Source organism: Lepidothrix coronata, unplaced genomic scaffold (assembly GCF_001604755.1).
Source record: "Lepidothrix coronata isolate B3197 unplaced genomic scaffold, Lepidothrix_coronata-1.0 Scaffold1, whole genome shotgun sequence".
In the NCBI taxonomy this organism is placed as follows: domain Eukaryota; kingdom Metazoa; phylum Chordata; class Aves; order Passeriformes; family Pipridae; genus Lepidothrix; species Lepidothrix coronata.
The window spans coordinates 2,327,435-2,349,454 of record NW_016690181.1 but is presented as its reverse complement, the minus strand read 5'-3'; the positions used below and the strand labels follow the sequence as shown (position 1 = coordinate 2,349,454).

The window sequence follows — 22,020 nt, the reverse complement described above, 5'->3', positions numbered from 1 at the left end:
TTCCTATACTGGAACCTCTTCAGATGCTCTGAAATCACCACCCCTGCTGAAAATCTTCAAAGATCCTCTGAGCATGTGGCACAGGTAGTGGTATTCTCTTGTGCTTTCAAATGACCAGTCTTACGGGCAGACACATTGTGATGGGTAGCTGCATGATTCTAATGCAGGCTAGTCAAGAACAAAACTTTGGAGATAAAGGAGGTAAGACGGTTGTGATGGGTACAGGAGATATGTACAGGCAGACAGAAGGGGAGTGCCTGGGAGTGGTTGGGAAGGCTGCTGGAAATGCAAGAGGAAGGACTAGAGGGAAGATCAAAACTTAATGGGCAAGCAGACTATTATTGCTTTGAAAATCAAGGAAAATACATTTTCAAAAAAAGCAGATCAGGAGAACGTGTGACAACTAAATTAAGAAATCATCAGTTAAGCGTTGAAAGTATATGTAAGGAAAGAACTCAAGTGCCTGCAGTGTGGGTATATTAATGTTCTACAGTCTTTAATTACAAGCAGGCATAGCAATCGATGCACAGAATTCATGACTTTCAACTGTTTTATATTTCCAATCAACTCAAAGGACAAGTTACAGTTCCATAGTGACTGATAACATTGCAGGACCTCTATTTTTTCATAGGTAGGTATGCAGGAGATCACAGGAAGGGAAAGACTGACTTTCTGATTTAACACTGCTGAATGCTGATGTGGAGAACTACTCACCTTTCACAGTGTCCCTGGGAAAAACTAGGCAAGTTATTTATGCAGACTATCACCATGGCCCTTAACTGTATTTTTCTTATTCTCCTATTGACTGACTTGAGAGTGTGGGTCTTACTAGCAGAAATGCTCAACATTTGTACATGCAACCAAAGTTAATGGGAGCTGTTCTACAACACTGTTCTACTGTGTTGTATGACACCGGGTATTAGGAAAAGCAAACTGACATCTGAGATTAAGCTTTCAAAGTTAGTGGGTACTTTTCATATTAACCTTTCTTTCCTTCAGTATTTTTCCTATAAGATATAAATAAAACAATTCATATAACAAGATTGTGAAAACAGATTCACTAAAATTTGGAAAACACTCTACGACTGCAGTGATGGCCATCTTAAAATGCCACACACAACTCAGTAACCATGTTTACAGTAGATTTTCAGTAGGTGAAGTAAAAACGGTAAAGGCAATGAGGGCAAAATTAAAAAAATGCTGCTTTTTATAGAAATGCTGCTTATTGTGTTTGTTTACACTGAATAAATAGGAACTACAATATGTTATTATATAATTAAAGACTGTCATAAGCTCTGCAGAAAACGGTAAATGTTGCCATGAATAGGATAACTTTTGTATCAAAAACCTAAATTCTGCTGATTTCTAACTTTTGAGTACTCGGTTTTTCATTTAAGACATTTTTAAAGTTCCAGTGCAAACGTAATTCTGCATCTGCATGCGTTCCAGTAGCTGAAGGTGCTGACATATGGCAGTGATGTTTCCTCCTTCTTCCATTTCCAAAGCATGTGCTGCAGAGCAAGGCCAGCACTGGCCAGCCTGGTTAACTTGCCAGTACTAGGGAGGGCACTCACTAGAGTGCTGTACTTAGAGAGGCTCTTCAAGCCCTGTGAGAGATGGCCCTCTTGTATCAGGAAAACCTAGTTCACAGCTACCTCATGCATGGCTGAGCCTCCTCAAGCTCACCTCCTGTGTCTGAAGAGTCGGATAGGTGAACGCATCCCTTATAGATGAGCTCCATCGATCCCTTGTGTGTGCTGTGCCCAGCAGTCTCCACAGAAGGTAATTAAATACTACTGAAAGCCTACTGTAAATTAATTTGAGGTTCTTACAATTTGCCAGATTTGGTCAGGTTGACTTCTGCTCTTCAGAAGCAAGCTTCTTCTTCAAAGCTTGCTTCTGCTTTGAAAACTCCGCTCTTCCTAGATTTCAGGCTTCTTCCTCAAAATTCAAGGTTAAAAAGCTTTTCAGAGGATTCATTAGCAATGTTGTAGTGGGGTCCATATGAATCTTTTTATAGCCTCGGAAACAGCTGAAGTTTTTTTGGAGTTGTTCAATCTGAAACAAACCAAACACTTTTTGCCATTTTTGCCCTTCTTTGAGGTGAGTAACTTAGAACAAATAACAAGAGAATGAAACAGGAAGAATTCTTGTACATTGGTGCTTTGGTGGCTGTACAGGACCCTGATCTTCTGAAAGAGACAGAGCTAGAGCAACTCTGTATGGCATCTGTATTCTTCTCCATTGTTGTATGCTTATGTGATGCACTAGAAAGGATAAAAATCTGTGTGAACAGTGTTCTTGCATGCAGATGGGCTGTTATCTTCAGTTGAGTTTGAGTGGGTTGTTGGCTAAGTGCACTTGACCTGAATGTTCTAATCACTTTAAGCTCTGCTTGCTGTGGGCTCCCTCCTTTGCCACCCATGTATGTTCTGTAGGAACAGCATCATCAACCCTACAAAGGGTCAGCTTTGATCAGAGGAAAATGTAATCTGAAGAAATTTAGAAACTTTCTTATGCTTCAGCCCTCACTTTTCCTAGTGGAAAATGCTGAGTATCAGAATTTCAAGATGATAATTGGATACAGTTTGTATTGTCTTGCTCTGTGAAATTCAGATAAGGAACTTTTTTACCTTCTTTGTGCTAACCTAGAAGGAGTAAGCAATGAAATTCCAAGGTACTCATTTTAGTACAGATCCTGCCATTCTGCTGAAAAACCTATAAAGGATTTTAAAGTGGAGACCCCTGACTTCCAGGTGCTTTTGCTTATCACTTGTTCATCACATAGCTACCACAGGCAGTCAGTAGTAAAAATAATGAAGCTATATTCTAAATATGTTAGGAAGAAGTGAGCCTCTAGAGTTCTCTCCGCCCTGGTGATCTGTCTGGATCTGGGCACTAATCAGGCCCCTATAACAGTTTCATGACTTGTTTTCCCAACATTTATAGCAAGACCAAAGAGAATGTGTGCCTTCAGCAAAGAGACCAGGAAGGGAGGAAGTCCTGGGCTCTCTAATAGCCCAGTGCACGTTAATCACTATGCCAACAGTCTCCAAGGCTTTTTCCAGCAGTAGGACTGGCTGACGTCCTGAGCATGGTTTCCCATTCCAATGTTTAAACTGGAGTGGCAGAAAACTAATCGTATTTTTTCTGTCCCTGTTTATCAATTGGGACTTTCTGCGTTATCTGTAGAAATATATCCTCTTCCATTGCTATAGTTTTGTGTCTTGATCCTAGTCTGCCTTTTCAGTCCTGATTCTATAGGCAACAGTCCTGTCTGGGACAGGGGATGGCTATAGGATGAATGTAGCCGAGTCACCAATATTCTTTTTACATTGCATTCTTAAAGAAAAAGGGCAGACAGGGCAGCAAAATCTTGGCTTGTGAAGTAACTTCTCTGCATGGCTTGTTCCCCTGTGCCCAGTTTAGGTTATCAACCATCTGCAAATGACATTTCAAATGTCTGTTTTCTCTTTGTCTGTTGAGCCCTGGTATTGATGTTGGTTGCTCTTGGGTTCTGCTACCTATGTCCAATCTGGCACAGAAGCTGCTGCTTGCTCCATATTTCAGGAGGCTGGTGTAGGTGGTTGTGTGAGATATGGGAGTGTGGCTTGCAGTTCTGTTGCTAGGAGCCAACAGTATGAAGTTCTTTGAAGTTTTATGGGGTTTTTTTTGTCTCTTTTACTATGAGATAAAAATTTTGGTAGATACGTTGTTTATATAAATGACACCCTGTTTATTTTACTTTATTTTTAGGTGGGTTTACATCTTAATAGTTAGCAATTGATGTTTGTCCTTCTAAAAATGTGGGATATCCAGTATCCTGACTGTAAACACATGTGTTTACCTTTAGGGCAGAGGAAACATGCTCCATAAAACACATTCACTATTGTTCAAACACCCACAACTCTTCAGGAAAACAGATGCCTTGTTTCAGTTTCAGTCTTTCGTTGAGTCACTTGTGCTTATGTAAGATCTGAATTTGATTCTCTTTCTTAAGACTGCATTATGGAAATTGAAATCTTAAATAATCCCTTGTCTCTGGGGCTACCTACTTCTGATACGGAGGAGGAATTCAGCTCGCCTCTCTTACGTTGTTCTGCTAACATAAATTCTCTTTTGATCCTGTAGTTTTGCTGAAGGGAGAAATCTTTTCTCTGGATTTCTTACATAGTTCTTAGGGCTGACTTGGGGCAAGAAGAATTTCTCTAATGTTAGGTTTGCTCCAAAAACAAACTACTACCTTCTAACCCTCTCGCTCAGATGGTATGAAGTGAAGGGTCCTCATTTCCATAGAATTTCAGGTTTCTTCATCATTGCCATGTTCCATTAATGGGCTCCCATCTTGCCTGGAACACTGACCTCACTTGTTCTGTTCTTATGCTAACTTAAATAGGAATGTGGGGTTTTGTTTGTTTTGAGTTATTTTGTTTGTTTGTTTGCATTTTGGATTTTATATGTTTTTTCTTTGGTTTGTTTTGTTTTTGTTGTTTGTGGTTTTGTTTTTTTATTTATCATTTTATTTTGTTGTTTTTTTTTTTCTTTTGAAATCCCTTCAGCATAGTTGTTTGGAATAATCTCACAGCTAAAGCTTAGAGTTATTACAGTGGTTGCTGAAGGATGTGACTTTTTCCAAGGTAAATACCACACCCCACTAAATAATAGTGCCTATCGCATGTTGACACTTGCATTCCATTGCAAAGGGTGGGCCGTGTTTGAACAGTGGAGTGCATGATAGGTGAAGCAGTAACTGCTTATGCTTCTTTGAAGGATAATGGAGGTGTGAGTTTAGAGGAGATGAGGATGGAGAGATGGAGTAGTGGACTTTGTCTTGTGATAGATTAGAAGAGCAGATGGCAAACTGCTACCATTGTACGTCTGATCTGTTTTTTACATGACGTATTTTTAGACTCTAATAGTCCTTTTCACTTACCACTATGTTGCTGCTTATTTGAGTACCTGACTGTCTTATTTGAGTGCCTCTAATTTTGTTTACTAGCGTTAATTACTTAAATTATTTAATAGTGTTCTGAGATAGAGCTGTTACAGCCTGCAGTTGTGGGAACTGGAGGAGAGAAAGGACATATATCTGGACCTAGATCCCATATTGAAACAGTGGACTTTGGTCAGGTCTTTTGCAAATCAGTGTCTGACATTTTAGGATGTTAGAAGCTGAATTATCATGGTAAGAAAGAAAAAAGTTACGTAAAAACATTTTAAAAATCAATACCTATTGGTAATCTCTCTATATGTATGTGGCTATATACATGCATGTGTACAATAATTTTAAAAACCCTGATTTGTGGACAAGTATTGGTGTGCCTGACTTAATTTTCTAAATGAATGTTTTAATACCTTTTAGGAAATGGAAATAAAGCACAGAAAGGGTTCATGTAACTTTCTTCACTGTCCTGCAGGACATAAGTATCATAAGACCACTGATGATGAACTGTCTTGGGGTTTATGACAAGGACTCCTTTCAAAGTATTGCAACTCATTGACACTGGCAGCAGCCCAGTTCTGTCTTGGTGGCAGGTCTCTCCTATGTCTGAGTTAGACCCTAATTTTACAGGCATTTGTTTTAAAACTCACTGATACACCAGATAGCCCTTTTCTCATATCTCACCTGAATATTTTGGGTTTGTTATGAATTAAAGCCATTTGTTCTTGTCATTCCCAGTGGTCATGGAGAACAAGTGACTGCTCTTATAGTTATGAAACCTTGTTGTGTATTAGAAAACAGTTGCCATGCTTGGTCCTCTGAGGATAAACAAATATAATTGTTTTGGCCTCAGCAATATGATGACTGTTATTCATCCCTGGATTTTCCTCCAGTTTGTCAAAACTTTCTTGGAATAGCAACCAAAAGGGAGCACAATCATCACAGATAACCAGTAGGTATTTACAGCAACCTTAATTCTGTCCTTGTGCTTCCTATCCTTTCCTACAGAAAAAAAATTAATTATAGCACAATAGTCTTCCACTGTTACAATGTTACATTTCTTTCAGGCAGAATCTCAGTGTCTTATGGGATATGGCTTGGTATGAGCATGGTAAGCTTTCCACATGTGTCCACTAACCCAAGCTGCTAGGGGTAGGAAGAGAGGAGTATGATGATAGTGTTTTCTGGTGAGTAGGAAAGTGTAAATAAAGGATAAGCATCAAAATTTTCTTTATTTCTCTTTATCTGTTCAGACTGGAGATTCTCCTGTGGCCACTGAATCACTGGGGTGTTGAACTGGTGGTGAGCCTAGCCCCAAACTGCTGGGCAGGCAGGACAGAGCTGTATCTCCAGGTAACAGTCTGCACCAGCATAGCAAGTAAGATGAAGCACATGCTTCATCTTCCCAAGGTCACTCAGGGGAGGTTAGCTTCTTGAAGTTATTTCCTGGCTTGTTGCCAGAACACAGTCTCTCTTGATGTTATGCAGAAATTACACCTGATTTAAATGAATTGGCACTTGTAGTACATTTGGATTTGAGGTCATGCACGGTTCACAAATGACACGTTTGTACCTTAATAAATTGTGCTTATGTTTTAGGCTAGACCTGTTTATTGGTCTGTGTATAGACAAATGTGGATGTGTTTGGGTTTTAAGTATGCCCAAATATTCATCCTATTTGGAACTGATAATGCTATTTCCTACCTAATAAGATGTTAGGTTTATTTTATCATCTAAAGTGCTGTATTTCTAGATGTCCCTTTCTCATAACTCGTGATGTCAATCAGTGACCCACGACAGGTGAAGGAGAAGTGGGGGATCGGCAGAGAATTATCAAATTGCTAAACTGTTTCTGAAGATTTAAACTGCAGTTGTTTTGGAGGTTAAGAAAGATTTCTTTCCTGCTGCCACACCATCTGCTAAAGTGATGTTTGATTTACCACAAACTTTTCTGGGTGATGGACAGCCTGAATAAATCTCAGATGTCTGGGCTCTGAAAGTGAGTCAACTTTCCTATAAAGAGGAACATTCCATTTACTTCTTGGATAATAAAATTCCAGTTTCCAGCAAGACTGATGTTCTGGCAAAACCCTGGTACAGGTAGAATGTCTTTGGTTCAGTTTTCCTGTGTTCAGTGGGGACAGATGGCAGAGCTCCATTCTGTTAGAGAACCGGTGTCTTTCAGAGCAGAGCACAAGCTGTGAAAGAAGAGATAATGGCCATGTTTAATGCCTGCTATGAGAGATAGACAGTTCAGTATCCCTTAGAACAGGAACTGGTTATCATATTAAAATAAAATCTGTCAGTCAACATATCTGTGAGATAAGGAAACCCTTGTGCCAGTGCAGCTTTAAAGTCATCTATACTTGACTATTTTGTCTTTTGGCCTGGGAATAATGTAGACGTAGATTTTTCAGTTGGTTATAACCAGAAACAAAATGCCAACCTTGATTCCTGCAGAATATTCAGCAGACTGTGGCTCTTGATGCTGTTTCCAGGAAGGCAAGCAATGCTTTTCTGTCTTTGTAGTTCATTTTCCTCTGACTTGGAGAGGAATTTGCTCCTGGAGTTACAAATAGAACCCAGGTGTGGAGTGGGACATAGGATTTTGTGCTCCTAATAATTTAGTCCTATACTAACCATCCATTTCTCTTAACCTTCACTTCTTCCTTTAGCTCAGGCATAATGAACACCCAGCAAGCTTACCAAGTATCCTAAAGGGTAGCAAAGCCAAATAATAGGTGCATTTCACTGCATGGTGGGGCATGACAGAGGAGAAAACACAGGAACCTGAGGCTTCTGACTTGCAGTGTTCTTTCTGCTTATTGCATTAAGTGTTTCTCATGACTCTGAAGATTTAGCCCAGCCCATCATGAGTGCAGAACAAACAGGAAATAGAAACCCTGCAGTCAGAGGATACACCTGCCAAATGCTGGTTGAGCAGCTGTGGCCCTCACCCATGGCTGAGTGCAAAGCCAGAAGCATCAAGGGCTAGGTACAGGCTGAGTGCTGTTTCTCCTCAAAGGTTTGGAGGCTGAATGGTGAAAGAGAGGGAGGGAGAGATGAAGGTGTAGTCACAGTTTGCCTGGCAGTCCGATGAGAGGTGTTGATCAGGAAGCTGCTTGTGTAGTGTGCAAACTGCCATTCTTTAGGAGCACGTGTTCTCCCTTGCTGTTATCAGTCTTACAGCTCCAGCTGGCACTCGCACAGCACAGGAAGATCAATTGTGTGACAAAGCAGTGAGTGTTATGTTCTCTTGGGGACTGTAGCAGATACAACGGTGGTCAAGGCTGCCAAGGCATCCAGCAGGTAGAGATTGCTCAGGGATATCCTTGACCAGGGACATGGTTACACTGTTTGTATTCCTTGAGCGACAGCTGACAGCATTTGAAGTAACACATCTGCCCTGGCAAAAGGCCAGTTGCAGTGATTTGGCCAAATTATCAGTTGGCAGTGGTTGCCATAGCACCTCAGACAGTCTGAAGAATGATGCCGTTGCATGTTCAGGGCACAGACTCTGTAAAGCTGATGCTCAAAACTCTGGACTTTGGACCAGGCTATCCAGGTGTAAGGTATCATAGAGCAACATTCTGGCCCTAAATACCTTTTTGTCCAGGGATAAATAGTCACTACTGTGCAGATTAGTATTTGTGTGCATCAGGAACCTGTTTCCTGCCCAGGACCAAGAGAAGATGAAATGTGGTAATAACAGGGCTAAGTCAGCTGCTGTAGGAGCCTTACCCTTTCTTGGGAGCTGAATTAAGTGTTACACTCAGAAACTTAGTTATAAAGGTTTGTGAGAGGGTTTGCTCACATACGCTTGGGGAGCATTCTTCTTGACTTGCTCTCACCTCCCACCCATTGAGATCCTTGTCTCAATTTGTGATTCATGTCTTATTCAGCCAAGTGGGTAGTAGACTTGGCAGTATGAATCTCCTTAGCTTGAGGATTCCACAAACCTTTTATAAGGGGCAAAAGCACAGAAACAACTGCTGAAAGTATAAAGTAAGTGCCTTGTATGACAAATTCAGGAATTGTTGTTGTTGTTGTTGTTGTTATTTGGAGCATTTTTGGTTTAGCTATGGGAAAATCTTGTGCCTTGCTTCCCTACACAGAACTTTTGTGGATATTTAAGTTATATTTCTCCCAACAAAAAAAGGGAAAATTGTCATGTATGCTTCACTTTCTCCATGTCTTGTTAGGTGTTCTAAGTTTCTTCAAATACCAAATGATCCCAAGCCTAGGAGTTATAGTCTGGACAATTAAAAAAAAAAGTAATGGAATTTTGATTAACTGCAATGAAAAGCTTTTAGTATCTGCTTTAGATATTTTAAAAGTATGCATGAACATATGTATATATGTGTATATATTACTAGGAGAAACACCAAGGATAATTATACTTTGCTTACATTTGGCATAAAAATGTCTGCTGTTTCAAGATCTGGATCTGACCAAATCAACTGCCTGCCTCTTTCACATCTGCAAAGACAATTACACTAAGCCTCAAAATGAAAGAACTCAAAACCAGAGTCCCTTGGTAGGCAAATTTTGTGACTGTAACCGGAAAGACACTGTGTTGCTCAGCAACTCTCACTATAATTTTTAAATTTTTTTTAATATATATAACATCACTTAAATCCCCAGTTGTCTCCATGAGATGATGGGCTATCCCAGAGCTGTACTCCCCTGAAAAAATTAAACCCCTAATAATCACTGGTTATTACACACTCACTGCTGTGAGGCTGTGCCCATGGAAAAGTAATTAGTATGGGGAAAATTATGCTGATAACAACTTGTCTTGGTAGAGTATTGTGATTTTGACAAAGCAGTAGATACACTTCAGTTGCTAAAGTGTTGTGTGATTATGTTTTTTAATAGATTGTAATTATAGTACTGTAGTTATTGATTACATTCAAAGAGAAACAGATCTAATAATGGTAATTAAATTAGGCTAGTAACTATCTTGGTTGTGGTTTCTCAAAATTATTTCTTACGGAAGCTTTTCATGGTAGTGGCAGGTATTGACTACACTGAAATAGGTGAAAACAAAGTTTTGTTTGGGCTAGGCTTACTTCATTAAGATAATATGGTTAGTAGCTTTGGAACTACATTTAGGTTCTCTATCTGTATAGGTCCAATAAGTCAGGTCAAAACCAATTCAAATAAAGTGACAAACACTAGGGAAAGCAGAGAACAAATCTGAATATGTTAATTTCGTTTTCTACATTATTAAATAATTGAATAAAATGGCATAGAGAATTAAGAAAACAAACTAGCTTTCGAACTGATTTCAATTTTAATAAACTACGATAAATAAAACAAGGGTTTTGTAGATAAAATTAACTCAGAGGGTTTTAAAATAATTTTCAGTTAAATAATTGTGTATACTATAAAAAGTAAAACTGAGGGTCAAGAAGGCCAGTGGTATCCTGGGGTGCATTAGAAAGAGCATTGCCAGCAGGTCGAAGGAGGTGATCCTGGACCATGTACTCAGCCCTAATGAGGCTGCATCTGGAGTGCTGTGTTCAATTCTGTGCTCATCAGTACAAGAGAGACATGAGCTCCTTTAGCAGGTCCAGAGGAGGGCTATGTAAATGATTAGGAGACTGGACCATCTCTCATATGAGAGAAGGCTGATGGAGATGGGCATGTTCAGCCTTGAGAAGAGATGTCTGAGAGGAGACCTCATCAGTGTTGATAAGTATCTGAAGGGAAGGTGCCAAGAGGAAGGATCCAGGGTCTTCTCTTGGTAGTACCAAGCAATAGAACAAGGGACAATGAGCAGAAACTGATGCACAGAAAGTTCCATCTGCATGTAAGGAAGAACTTCTTTACTGTGCAGGTGACTGTGCACTGAAACAGGTTGCCCAGAAAGGTCATGGAGTCTCCCTCATTGGAGATATTAAGAACCATCTGGATGCAATCCTATGCCATGTGTTCTGGGATGACTCTGAGCAGAGATTGGACAGATGACCCACTGTGATCCCTTCCAATCTTACCCTTTTTGTGATTCTGTGAAGCAATAATAAAACTGTATAATATACACAGAGTTTAAAAGGAACAGTTATTAACAGAGAGTGACCACCTACTCACACTGCTACTTAAGACACCTCTGAGCGTAATATTACAGACCTCATGAGGATTTGTTGTGTCACTCAGAGTAATACTGGTGTTAGTGTGTGACAAGGAAGGAAAAAGGAAGAGAACTGGGGGCAAAAAAACCCCCATCACAGCAAAGTGAGCCACTGGAGAATGACTAATACTGTGCACAGATAAGTCATAACTGATACCCAGCTTAGTAATTCTTAGTTTAGGGCCTGCTTGCAGGAAGGCAGTTCCAGCTACTGGTCTGATGGGTTCCCAGGTGTTACTTTCCAGTCACTATTACTATGGTTACTGTGCCCTGAAAGAGGCCAACACCCATCACCTTCTCGTGTACTTGCTGCTCACTGCATTGGCCAAGATCCCCAGGCAAGGTGTTGCTCTAGTGCTTTTGCATTTTCGGCACATGGCTCTTACAGGATTATTTTGAAGTGCATGTAGTTACTTTTTGATAATTATAGTTTTCTGTACTCCTTGCAAGTCCCTGTGGAGGAACTTTGTTCCTTCTAAGAGTTAGTGAGACACTGAGTAGGCAGTGGCAACCAGCCTTATAGATCAGATTTCAGCCCCCATGTCCCAGAGTGGCAGAATTTAGCCTAAATGATGTAAAGACTTTAAGAGAACAGTAGATTATGATGACTGACAATTAAGTACTCTTTCTTAAAGCCTTTTAGGAAAAAAAAATTACAAAAAAACCTTCTCATTTTCCTTTTGTTTCTTGCTGTCGTAATAGCTCTCTGTAGGCTTGTGTAGGCTTTGTACTAGTGCACAAAAAAAGACAAAGAAACCGCTGAAATATTCCTGGAAAAAAAGGATTCAGGGGTCATTGTTTACTGAAGTCTAGTAGAATTTTCATGAGGATTTACAAGCTCAGGCAAGAAACTAGTCCTCCGCTCTGTTGCTGGTAGAATCATGGACGCTTTTAAAGACCCTGTTGATTCATGTTAATTTTGGTGTTCTTTTGTTCTTTAGCTCACTGTAGTTTCAAGTAGTGTGCTAGAACTATTAAAGCTGAATTACTTCCTTTTTCTGACAAAAACATTTTTCTTATACCCCCTCCCTCAATACTTACTAATTTAGATACAATTGATGTTTTTAATTATTGTAATTGCTGAAAAGTAGTAAGTGAAACAAATTCTTGTGTATGTTACCTGCTTGTCAAAGCTTGCCTGAGGGTAGTTACATATGTTTAAGGCGTTCACAGAACTGAGATATTTGTTTTCATTTTTACCCTTAAACAAGGGAGAGATTTTATTTATTTTTCCATAGAATAGCAGAGGAAGGTTCAGGTCCCTATCCCCCATTGCCTTTAGAGTGGTTCTCTTGTCCCTGAAGGGATTCAGCATATGCTCGGAGAGATGCTGGTTGTTCTATACTGCTTGTAAAACAAGAAGAGCAACCAAAAAAACCCCACCCAATTCAGGGAGTTTGCACTAATCTCTTCAGTGAAGTTGGCTATTAGGATGTTATAGACCTTGTCCTGAAATGGTGGGAGGGTTTCAGGAAAGCCTGGTAGTCCCTGCAGATTAATTCTTGGGGACAGTGAGGTCTGAGTCAAAACCTCTTGAAATGGATGAAACACCTCCCAGTGATTTTAGTGATTTTTTTATCGGGAAAGTCCTGCTGGTGTATTTGTGCAGGGTCCCTTCCAACTCAGCATATTCTGTGATGGTGGCTGTGCTGCTCCATCCTAGTAACATACGAAGTTGTGCGCTCATCATGAGAAAAGGCCTGGAGAAAACTGTGCTCACAGAAACCAGTAGCGCTCAGTTGCTGCTGCTCTTTGCTCTTTCTTAGTGGATAGACATGATGGCAGCAGCTACCTTTATCCAGGGTTGAATAGGTTGGGAATACCTCATCTGGCATCTTGTCTGGATATGCTGTGCTAACATAGTGCAAGTGTGCCACATTTCCTGCATGGATGTATGCTTCTCTTCAAAACCGTGCTTCAAATTCAGAAAAGTGGTTCAAAAGAGTAATTCAGATAGCAGATCAATGTCAGATAGCAAACCATAGTCCTTTGCGTGCATTGTGGCTATATTGCTTGAATCGGTTCTCCCATTTTCTTCCCTGAATTTTTGTCCATTTGCTGACAGGGATACACTTGCCATGTCACAGCCTGTCACATGGGCTGACCCATTGGCAGGCAACTAGCTTTTCCTCTCTTTGGTGTCCCACACCTTTTATTGCTTAGGGAGGTTTATATAGTGTGTCAGTTACAATTCACATTGAGTAATTTATATGCTGAATTTTAGAAGATTAATACTTTTCATGTTTGTCTCTGGACTCTTTTGGAATGCTTTCCTTTTTACTGTTGGAAAACTCTTGAGTATATTGATCTCAAGAGGCATATAAAACAGCATCAGTGATGTCAAGAGCATCTGACTCAGGCAATCCTGAATGCAGATACAGTACAGAGATATCTGAGTTTTCATTGGGAATCTAGAAGAAATGAGGTCTTGGAGAAATCCAGGCAGAGCAAAAAGATCGTGGAAGACTGAGCAGGAATCTAGAAGAAACAAGGACTGAGAAATAAGGACTGGAATTACAGATGGGCAGTGGTAGAATCCCTCTTTGCCATTGCAGCATAAAACAGTGATTTGAAAAGCACATAATACCATTGCTAACAAAGAAGAAGAAATCTCGCTTTAGAAATAGAAGTGAGAAAGATTCCTCCTACAGCAGGCACAAAGTTTTCATCTTCCCACTCATACCACTGCTTCAACAGTATGCAGCTCTGCTTGCATCCTGGCAGTTTGTCTCCTGGTTGAGTTAGTTGGGAGACTGGAAGTTGCAGCAGAGGAATATGCAACTGCTGAACCCCTGCCGATGGCAGCATGCTCCACAGCATGGGTCTAAAAGCAGTTCTTTCCCTCCTAGCTTGAGCCTTATGCTTTCCCTGTCTTGAGGGGGGGGGGAAAGGGTTTGTGAAGAAATTATTTAAAATGTTAAAAAAATAAATAAAAATTGTCAGTGTCTATTATTGGATGAGCAACTTAAACATACTCATCCAAGGCACCTGTAACCTAAGCAGCCAAAGTCCACTTGAGCTGGGGCTGAATTTGGCCCATTGTCTATCCTTCACACCCACAGTACAAATAAAAGCTGCAGCCTCTTAGAGTTTGGTGGGAGGGAGGAGGTGGGAGAGCCACTGGAGTGTGATGTTGCATTGACAGTTGATGTGCATTCCTTGAAAACCTGTGCTCATTACTGGTGGATATAGCAGTATGACAAGTCATTGGGAAAGAGGATGCAGTTTGTTAGAAGTGGAACATTATGATGAATATATTATGATCTTTATGGAAGGATTATGGAGCAATGCTGACTTCTGATTAAGGGATGTGGAAAAAGCAGTGTTACCCTGAACATTTGTATGGGATCTTGAAAAACTAAATCATCAGCAGGAGTTATATTCAAAGGGGTCATTTTACTTCAAAAAGATGTTTACTTTCAACTGTTCTTTAAATAACTTGGGGCTGTGTCCTTCTGTAGTAGAAACAGCAAAGTAGACTAAAGGACGTCTGCTATCACTTAGATCTGGCAAATAAACTCTACAAAAATAATATATCTTTGCTACTTGAATAACAATATTTACATTTCACTTTCCTCCAGAAGGAGTGTATGGACATGTTTAAGTGGTGTGCAAGAGTCTCTCTCATCCTCATTAAACAGCAGCTAGCTCTGCCACAGAGGCAAGTTGCTGTTTAACACCGCAAGGCTGCAGTTTGGAACAGCTTAAGACAAATAATCTAAAATATGAAATCCAAATAATATAGCATATGAAAGGGTCATTTAAACCTGCAGAAGTTATTTATGAAATTGGAGTTCAGCTAGAGCTAGTAATAATTGTGGAGTTCTATTAAGTGCAACTGAGTCTTCATAATTCTCAAACATCCAAGATTTTCTCTGCTTCCTCTTACTGGCATAGTATGTTTTCAAATATATTACTGATGCACGGGGCACATATCTGACCAAGAGTGACTTCATTTCGTCTTGAACTCTGTTCAAAACCAAATTTAGTTAAATAGGGAGAAGCAATGTTATTTCAGAGTAAGTATGCTCATATGGTGACTATATTGGTATGTCAGTTTTATTTTGAAGCATAATGTAAAACTTTCTTGGGAAGACAAATCCTTAAAAGAAAGATCGCTTGTGTCTGTGAGTTCACATATCCTCTTAATACATTCTAAGATAGCTGCAGAGTTTTGTCCTCACATGGTGACCAGTGTTGCTAGAGGATACTTTATAAAAAATGTGGTTTAAGTGAACAAGTTTGGGGAAGTGTAGCCAGGTCACAGTGGGATCTGGAGAGTAACATTTTGCCTGTGTATTGCCTGCAATTTCACTTTTTATGTTTTTCACTTCTACAGAAGTACAGTGTAGAAGACAATAAAAATTAGGTATCCTAAGCACCTAATTTGTCAGATCAGTATTCACAGTGCATGAATAGACATGGTTGGTTTGAATGAGGATTTCTCAGGTGATGAGCAAGTACCTAAACTTATTTTCAGTGACATCAATGCTTCCCATTTATTTTGGTGAATTCCAGCTAGGCCACTGATAAGCACTTCTATAAATTCAGCCTAATCCCCAACTATACTTGATCTCAACAAAAAACCCTTAGCACTACATTGTCATGCAAGGTATCCTGCAGCTCCATGTTTCTTCTCCAGCAGAGTATCATGTTCTGGTGAATAAGGCTGCTCCCCTTGTCTGTGAAGCACTTTGGGATTCCTCAGAGTGTAACATGAACACTGGTGGGCTGTGGTTCTCTCCCACCTGCATTTGAGTTCCAGAGCATGAGATGTTTTCACTTTCTACTTTTTTTTTTCCTTTCTGCTTTTGTCACAGAGCACTCAGCTGCTCTTTGTGAGCAGCTGTTCTGTTTCCCTGTCTGTCTGCAGTACCCAAACAGCTGCACCCTGTGTACGCCAAAGGTTGCCAGAGCAATGCCCAGCTTTGTTAAAAAGTAACAGGATTGAGAAAGAGGGGAGGGAGCAGGAAAATTTGTGACCTGCAGGAGATCCTACAGCACACGGTCAGTGGGTGTTAAGGCACCTGGGTGAGTTCTGTGTCCATCTAGAGATACATTTTCTATGCATCTGTCACAGTAAGGCTTACCTACTGACTTGGAGAAAGCCGTTAATCATGAGGTGATGGTGAAGTTCTCTGGGAAAGGAAGTGTTGCTGACAGTGGCAAGCAGCTTATGTGCACGTCTCATGGAAACTTAAATGTGCGTATGTGCGTGTTCGTTCAACATCTGCTGTCCGCATACTGTGTGACTCAGACACAGAGAGAGTGAGGTGTGGCTAAGAACAAGCCTGTGACATGCAGTATGACTTTTTTTTTTTTTATTTCTTACAAATAGCTTTCTTGTGCACGGTAGGGCGTTATCTTTATTTGTCCATTCTTGGGTTTGTGTGCATATTTTTCCAACAGTGATCATAGTGTTTGCTTTGTGGTTCCACCTTTGAGCACTTAAAAATTAGTGAGGAACAATTCAATGTGCATGAAGCTATGTGATACATTTATGGCATGTCAGGATTTCAGCTTCTGCCCAGTGTAATGTTTCTTTTCTTTGATTTCCAGAAAAAGGCATGGCATACGATTAAAACCATGGTTAACTTACCAGTTATCAGCCCCTTCAAGAAACGCTACTCATGGGTGCAGCTGGCTGGGCATACAGGTGAGATGCGTATCTTTGATGTGTTTGTCTCTGAACTGAGGATGGCAGCAGCGAGGAAAACAGTGTTTCTCTGTTTCCTTGAGGTAAAAAGGAAGCAGCCAATATCATATGAATCTGTGAACTAGAACATCTTTCAGTTGGGGTGGGGATAGGGAAGAGGGAGTGATACACCTGAATAATGAGATGAGCAAGGAAGCAATGGTGAGACTCTGGGGAAGGGCCAGGCTCCCGATTCCTCCTTACAAAGTGATATGTGTAAAATACATGTTAGAGGGAAACGAGGGACTGAGGAGTTAAAGCCCTAATCCATCTCTTTCCTTTGGTTGTGGTATGAGGTCATTTTTCTTGACTGAGTAGCCAATAGTTCTCTAGTGGGAAGGATTACTGTTCATGTCTGTAAGTGCTTCAGCCCTGGCAAGGACAGTGTTTCTAATACCAACCACAAACTCCTCATCTTAATATAAGTCTTTGGATGGAAAACAAATGTAAAAATTGACTTGCTGACCAGGTGTTTGCATTGTGAGCCCATCACTCTTCCCTGTATGAGTGCAAGGGGCAGCTCACTTGGCAGGTTCTAGTTTTGTATTTGTAGAAGTTGTTAAGTGTGCTCCTGATGTAGGCTTTGTTTCATTGGTAAGGCAAAAAACCAACGAAGGGAAGTCATCATGTTTGCATCTCTCATGTTTCATTTAATTCCTGTGCAGTGCTAGTGGGGGGGTTATTAGTACACATGTGGGCAGACACCTACGCTGTATCATGCTGTAATGCAGTACCTGAACCACCTCTTTATATGCTAATGCACTAATGTGGTGCACTTCAAAGTTGTGCTGAGGAATTTATTTAGCCCTAGAAATTGTGTAGCTGCATTTTGCACATGGTGGTGGTGGGGCTGGCTTGTATCACGCAGAGTGCCAGGGTGACCCAGTGGTAGTGCAGTTTTTATGACAGAGTGTATGGAGTTGGCTTGATCTGCGTGGAGTGATGTACTAGTTATGTAATCATAACCTTCTGGAGACTTGTGCAGTAGAGTGGTAGAGGAGGGTTAAGAGTTTACTAGAAGATGATTAGGAGAGATACTGTTCTGGTTTCCTTTTAATAGTTTTCTGTGGTTTTGTTTAGTCCATCCTTTTGGCAGCTGTTCTTCTCTTATGTGACAGTTTTTTTCTGAACTAAAACCTGGGACATCACCACTCTTACCCTTGTGCCGAAGCAGCGCCAGTTCTAGGGTTTGTCAGAGAAGAACTAGTTTGCAATGGCTGAAGGATCTTGCTGTGATAAAAGTTAAGTGTTATCCCTAGGATTAAGAGAGCTCCTACTTTGGTGCCCAATTTGTTTCATATATCTTAGAGGGTACCTCTGAATGAAATGTGTAGTTTCCTCAGCTGTTACTGGCAGGTTGCAAGACAGGAGAGTGTTTGGACAGGAATCTCCAGACAGCTGGAGTCTGCTTACTGCTAATCGTGGCCTATGCAGACTCATTTCTACTGGATACCATTCAGACACAGCACTGTAAAAAAGACAGTTTCACTACAGACTGTACCTGCAGCGTATTAGCAGATTAGCAGTTTTCCAGAGAAGAGGCAGTACCTGCAGGTAAACACTTGCGCAGTCCCTGTGTGTGTAGAAAGGCAGTGCTTGGCTTCTGGCCTGTTCCTGGCTGTTTAACGATCACTGATTGACTGCGCTGCCTCCGGACGTACACGCTCAGCAGGTATATATACCCTGTGTGAGGATTAAGGACAAAGCCAATGCTGGCAGTGTTATGCAGCTTTAAAATAGCCTGTCAGAGGATTAATGAATTCTGGCTTGTGGCTTCTTCCTGTGCATTTGAGTAAGTATAGTACTGTTTAATAACCTAGCAAAGACCTTTAGCTTGGAAAAAAGGCAAACAACAGCCCAATGGCCTGGAGCAGCTACACTCCTTAAAGCTATAAATTCTAACATGGGAATGTATCCAAATGGACTTTCACTGCCAATGGCTGTTTGTCCTGTATATTTTATTTTTTATGAAAAGCATATTATCACTTGTATTCAGGGAAAATCTTTAACTGGTGCCATGAGGCTGAGGTAGATGAAGCTGGAATGGTGGGGGAAGAGATTTTTCTTTTTCTGCATGTCAGTCTTGTCAGCATTTGTTTGATTTCTTTTTTTAGGGAGTTTTAAGGCAGCTGATAGTGGGAAGATTCTCAAACGCTTCTCAGAGAATGAAAAGGAGTGTTTTGAGCGATTGATGAAAGACCCACTACGCTCCTGTGTCCCTTGCTTCCATGGTGTGGTGGAGAGAGATGGCGAGAGCTACATTCAGCTGGATGACTTGCTTACTGATTTTGAAGGGCCAAGTGTGATGGACTGCAAGATGGGGATCAGGTGGGGTAAATGAAAAATAAAGTGCTTTCTAACCCATGTGCATTTGAAGGAAGGGAGAGATGTGGTCGTGCTCTGTCTGGAGGAGTTTGGTAACATTTTTGGGTCCTTGGGATTCAGTACAGACAACCTATTGTTGTGGCAATCGCCTTGGACAACCTGAGGGCAGTATGTCCTTTTATTGCCTGATTGTACATGGATTCTGGAAACTAACTGATCTATAGCCTCAAAAACTATCCACATCAAGAAATTTTCAGGGGTGATTTGAGAAAAAGTTTCTCTGCAGTGGCCTGATAATACAAGGAAAAAACCCTACACGATTTGTTCACTGACAGTTTATTGAATCTTTTTGTATGCAGTGATTCAGAAGGCCCCAGAAAGAGTAAAATTCCCATGTCCAAATGACTGAATAGCAACATGAGAGTCCATTTCCAGTGCTTGAATGAGTCTTCACTTGTACTGATCTTTTCTGTAAAGAGCTGTCCATCTGCTCAGGACTGACCTGTGTTTTTCCTTACTCAGGCGTCTGAAGGTGTTGCTATTACCTTGTCTGTGATTAAGAGGAAAACCTTAATAATACTATCTAAGCATAACAAAGAGATAGGGGTCTGATGAGAGTCTGTAATAACAGTATAGATAGGGATCTGTTGGGAGTCTGTAGTAACAGTAGAGAGGTATGAACTGTCGTAGTAATCCTTTGGGTATCAGCTCAGATGCTCAAGAGTTATTGTCATAAATGAGTTCCTCTACTTACAGGAGTGCAGGTACTCCTTTTCAAATAGATGCAAAATTTTAAATGAATTGTCAGCTAAATCAGAGTAGAAATATGTAGCACTGATATGCTCAGAAGAAAGAGGAGAAGGATTTGCAGCAGCACATATTTTATTCAGGTGATGTTCTGGCAATGAGTGACACCATCTCCTAAACGCCATCCTGATTTGTTACACTGTGATGCAGCAAGTAAACTCCAGGCACTTGACAAAGTGCAACCTTTAGTAATCCAGTGAAATGTAGAGAACATGGGCAGTGTCTTTCTAACAGTTACCGGATTAACAGATTGAGTGATAAGAGCAAAATGTGGAAGGTTTGTGACCCTTCACCTTCCTGTTCTTAGTTACCTCTTCTGATTTGGAACTGCTCAGATAATCTGCTTTACTCCTTAGTTTTTACTGTATGAAGAGTGATTCTCTGTGATGAATTAAGTAAAACTTAAACTTTCTGAGGCCTAAAAAAAAGTACTCATGACTGATGTTACAGGTTTTTTTGAAGAGAGAGAATGCAGTGTCTTGAGAAGCCCTATTTGTTTTTAAGTGATCTCTCCTAACTGTCCTCTGAAAATGCAGTTCTGTTTCATGGCACAGTAGGAATTCATCTTTCTTCTATTCTGTAACCAGGACATAACAATAACTTGTAACAGTCAGTAAAGGTGTAGTTAGAACAAGAAGCGAATGACAGTTCTTGATTCCTGCAGCTGTTTCACTAAATACATCTGCACAGTCATTACTCTATGTTCTTTAGTTTCCCCATATGCAAAACTGGAGCAATGATAACACTTCCTTTTCTGGTTGATTTTTTTTTTAAGCCAATTTGTAAGTTGTAAAAAGAAATGTTTGGGAAGTCCTTACGGTTTTGTTGGGATGGGATGTTTTTGTAGAACATACCTGGAGGAAGAGTTGACTAAGGCACGAGAGAAACCAAAGCTGCGTAAGGACATGTACAAAAAAATGGTTGAAGTGGATCCCCTTGCTCCCACGGCTGAAGAGAATGCCCAGCATGCTGTCACCAAACCCCGCTACATGCAGTGGAGGGAAACCATCAGCTCTAGTGCCAACCTGGGTTTCAGGATTGAAGGAATTAAGGTAATAGTTTCACTTCTGCTTGTTCCTGGAGACCGAACTTTGTTTCATGTGTTGATTAATCAAAAAGCTAGTGCTAGTCCAAAGGATTATGTGAAAATGCACTAACTGAAACCATGGAGTTCACTGTATTGCAGTTTTAAAGCATTCATTGTAATTATAACAGAGCAGTGTCGATGAATTTAAACTTCAAGTACACATCAGCCGTACTTGAATCCACTACAGAGACTTTGCAGGAAGGACTCAAGGAGGTACACTGTATAGATAGAATGAAAATGAGACTCTTATGAGGAGGAATTCAGAACAGAAGAATTAACCACCTCTCCCCAGGCAATTACTTTTTTTATCCAGGAACTATACATATTTATTCCAAGTGAATCACAGTAAAGTGGGTTTCTTGCAGTTACGTTTGTTTGCAAGGCATGTTAAAAGCATTTGCTTAGATACTCTTGGGATCGAGGAAACCACTTTTCCTTTTAAGTACATGACGATATCCCGTATAGATGGAGCTGGAATAAAACCAAAATAATCCAAAATAAATTTTGTCTATCAACAAAGTCCGTCTGTTCTTGATGGATAAGTCTGTGCCCCTGTACCTTTCCTAGAATACTACCTTACAGCCACAGAAGAACCTTGGCAATTTTGTTTCCTACCAATTAATTCTTTATATTAAGTAGAATCATAGAATCATAGAATGGCCTAGGTTGGAAGGAACCTTTAAGATCGTGTAACCCCCATGCTGTGGGCAGGGACAGCTTTCACTAGACCAGGTTGCTCAGAGCTCCATCCAACCTGGCCTTAAACAATTCTAGGGATGGGGCATCCACAACTTCTCTGGGCAACCTGTTCCAGTGCCTCACTAACCTCACAGAGAAGAATTTTTTCCTAATAACTAATCTAAACCTACTATCAGTTTGAAGCCATTCCCTGCTGTTCTATTACTGTATGCTTTTGCAATAAGTCTCTCTCTCTTATAGGTTCCCTTCAGGTACTGGAAGACCTCAGTTAGGTTACTCCAAAGCCTTCTCTTTTACAAGCTGGATAAACTCAATTCTCTCAGCCTTTCCTC

The 22,020-nt window shown here is 40.5% G+C and overlaps 1 protein-coding gene across 1 annotated transcript in view; it reads left to right on the top strand.

Moving 5' to 3' along the window:
- The window catches only part of ITPKA (inositol-trisphosphate 3-kinase A), a 41,544-nt gene that overhangs the window by 8,617 nt on the left and 10,907 nt on the right, over positions 1–22,020 (top strand). The window contains exons 2-4 of the mRNA XM_017812284.1: positions 16,635–16,731; positions 18,885–19,098; positions 20,750–20,954. Of these exons, the coding sequence (XP_017667773.1) occupies positions 16,635–16,731; positions 18,885–19,098; positions 20,750–20,954 (516 nt within the window). The remainder of the gene's footprint in view (positions 1–16,634; positions 16,732–18,884; positions 19,099–20,749; positions 20,955–22,020) is intronic.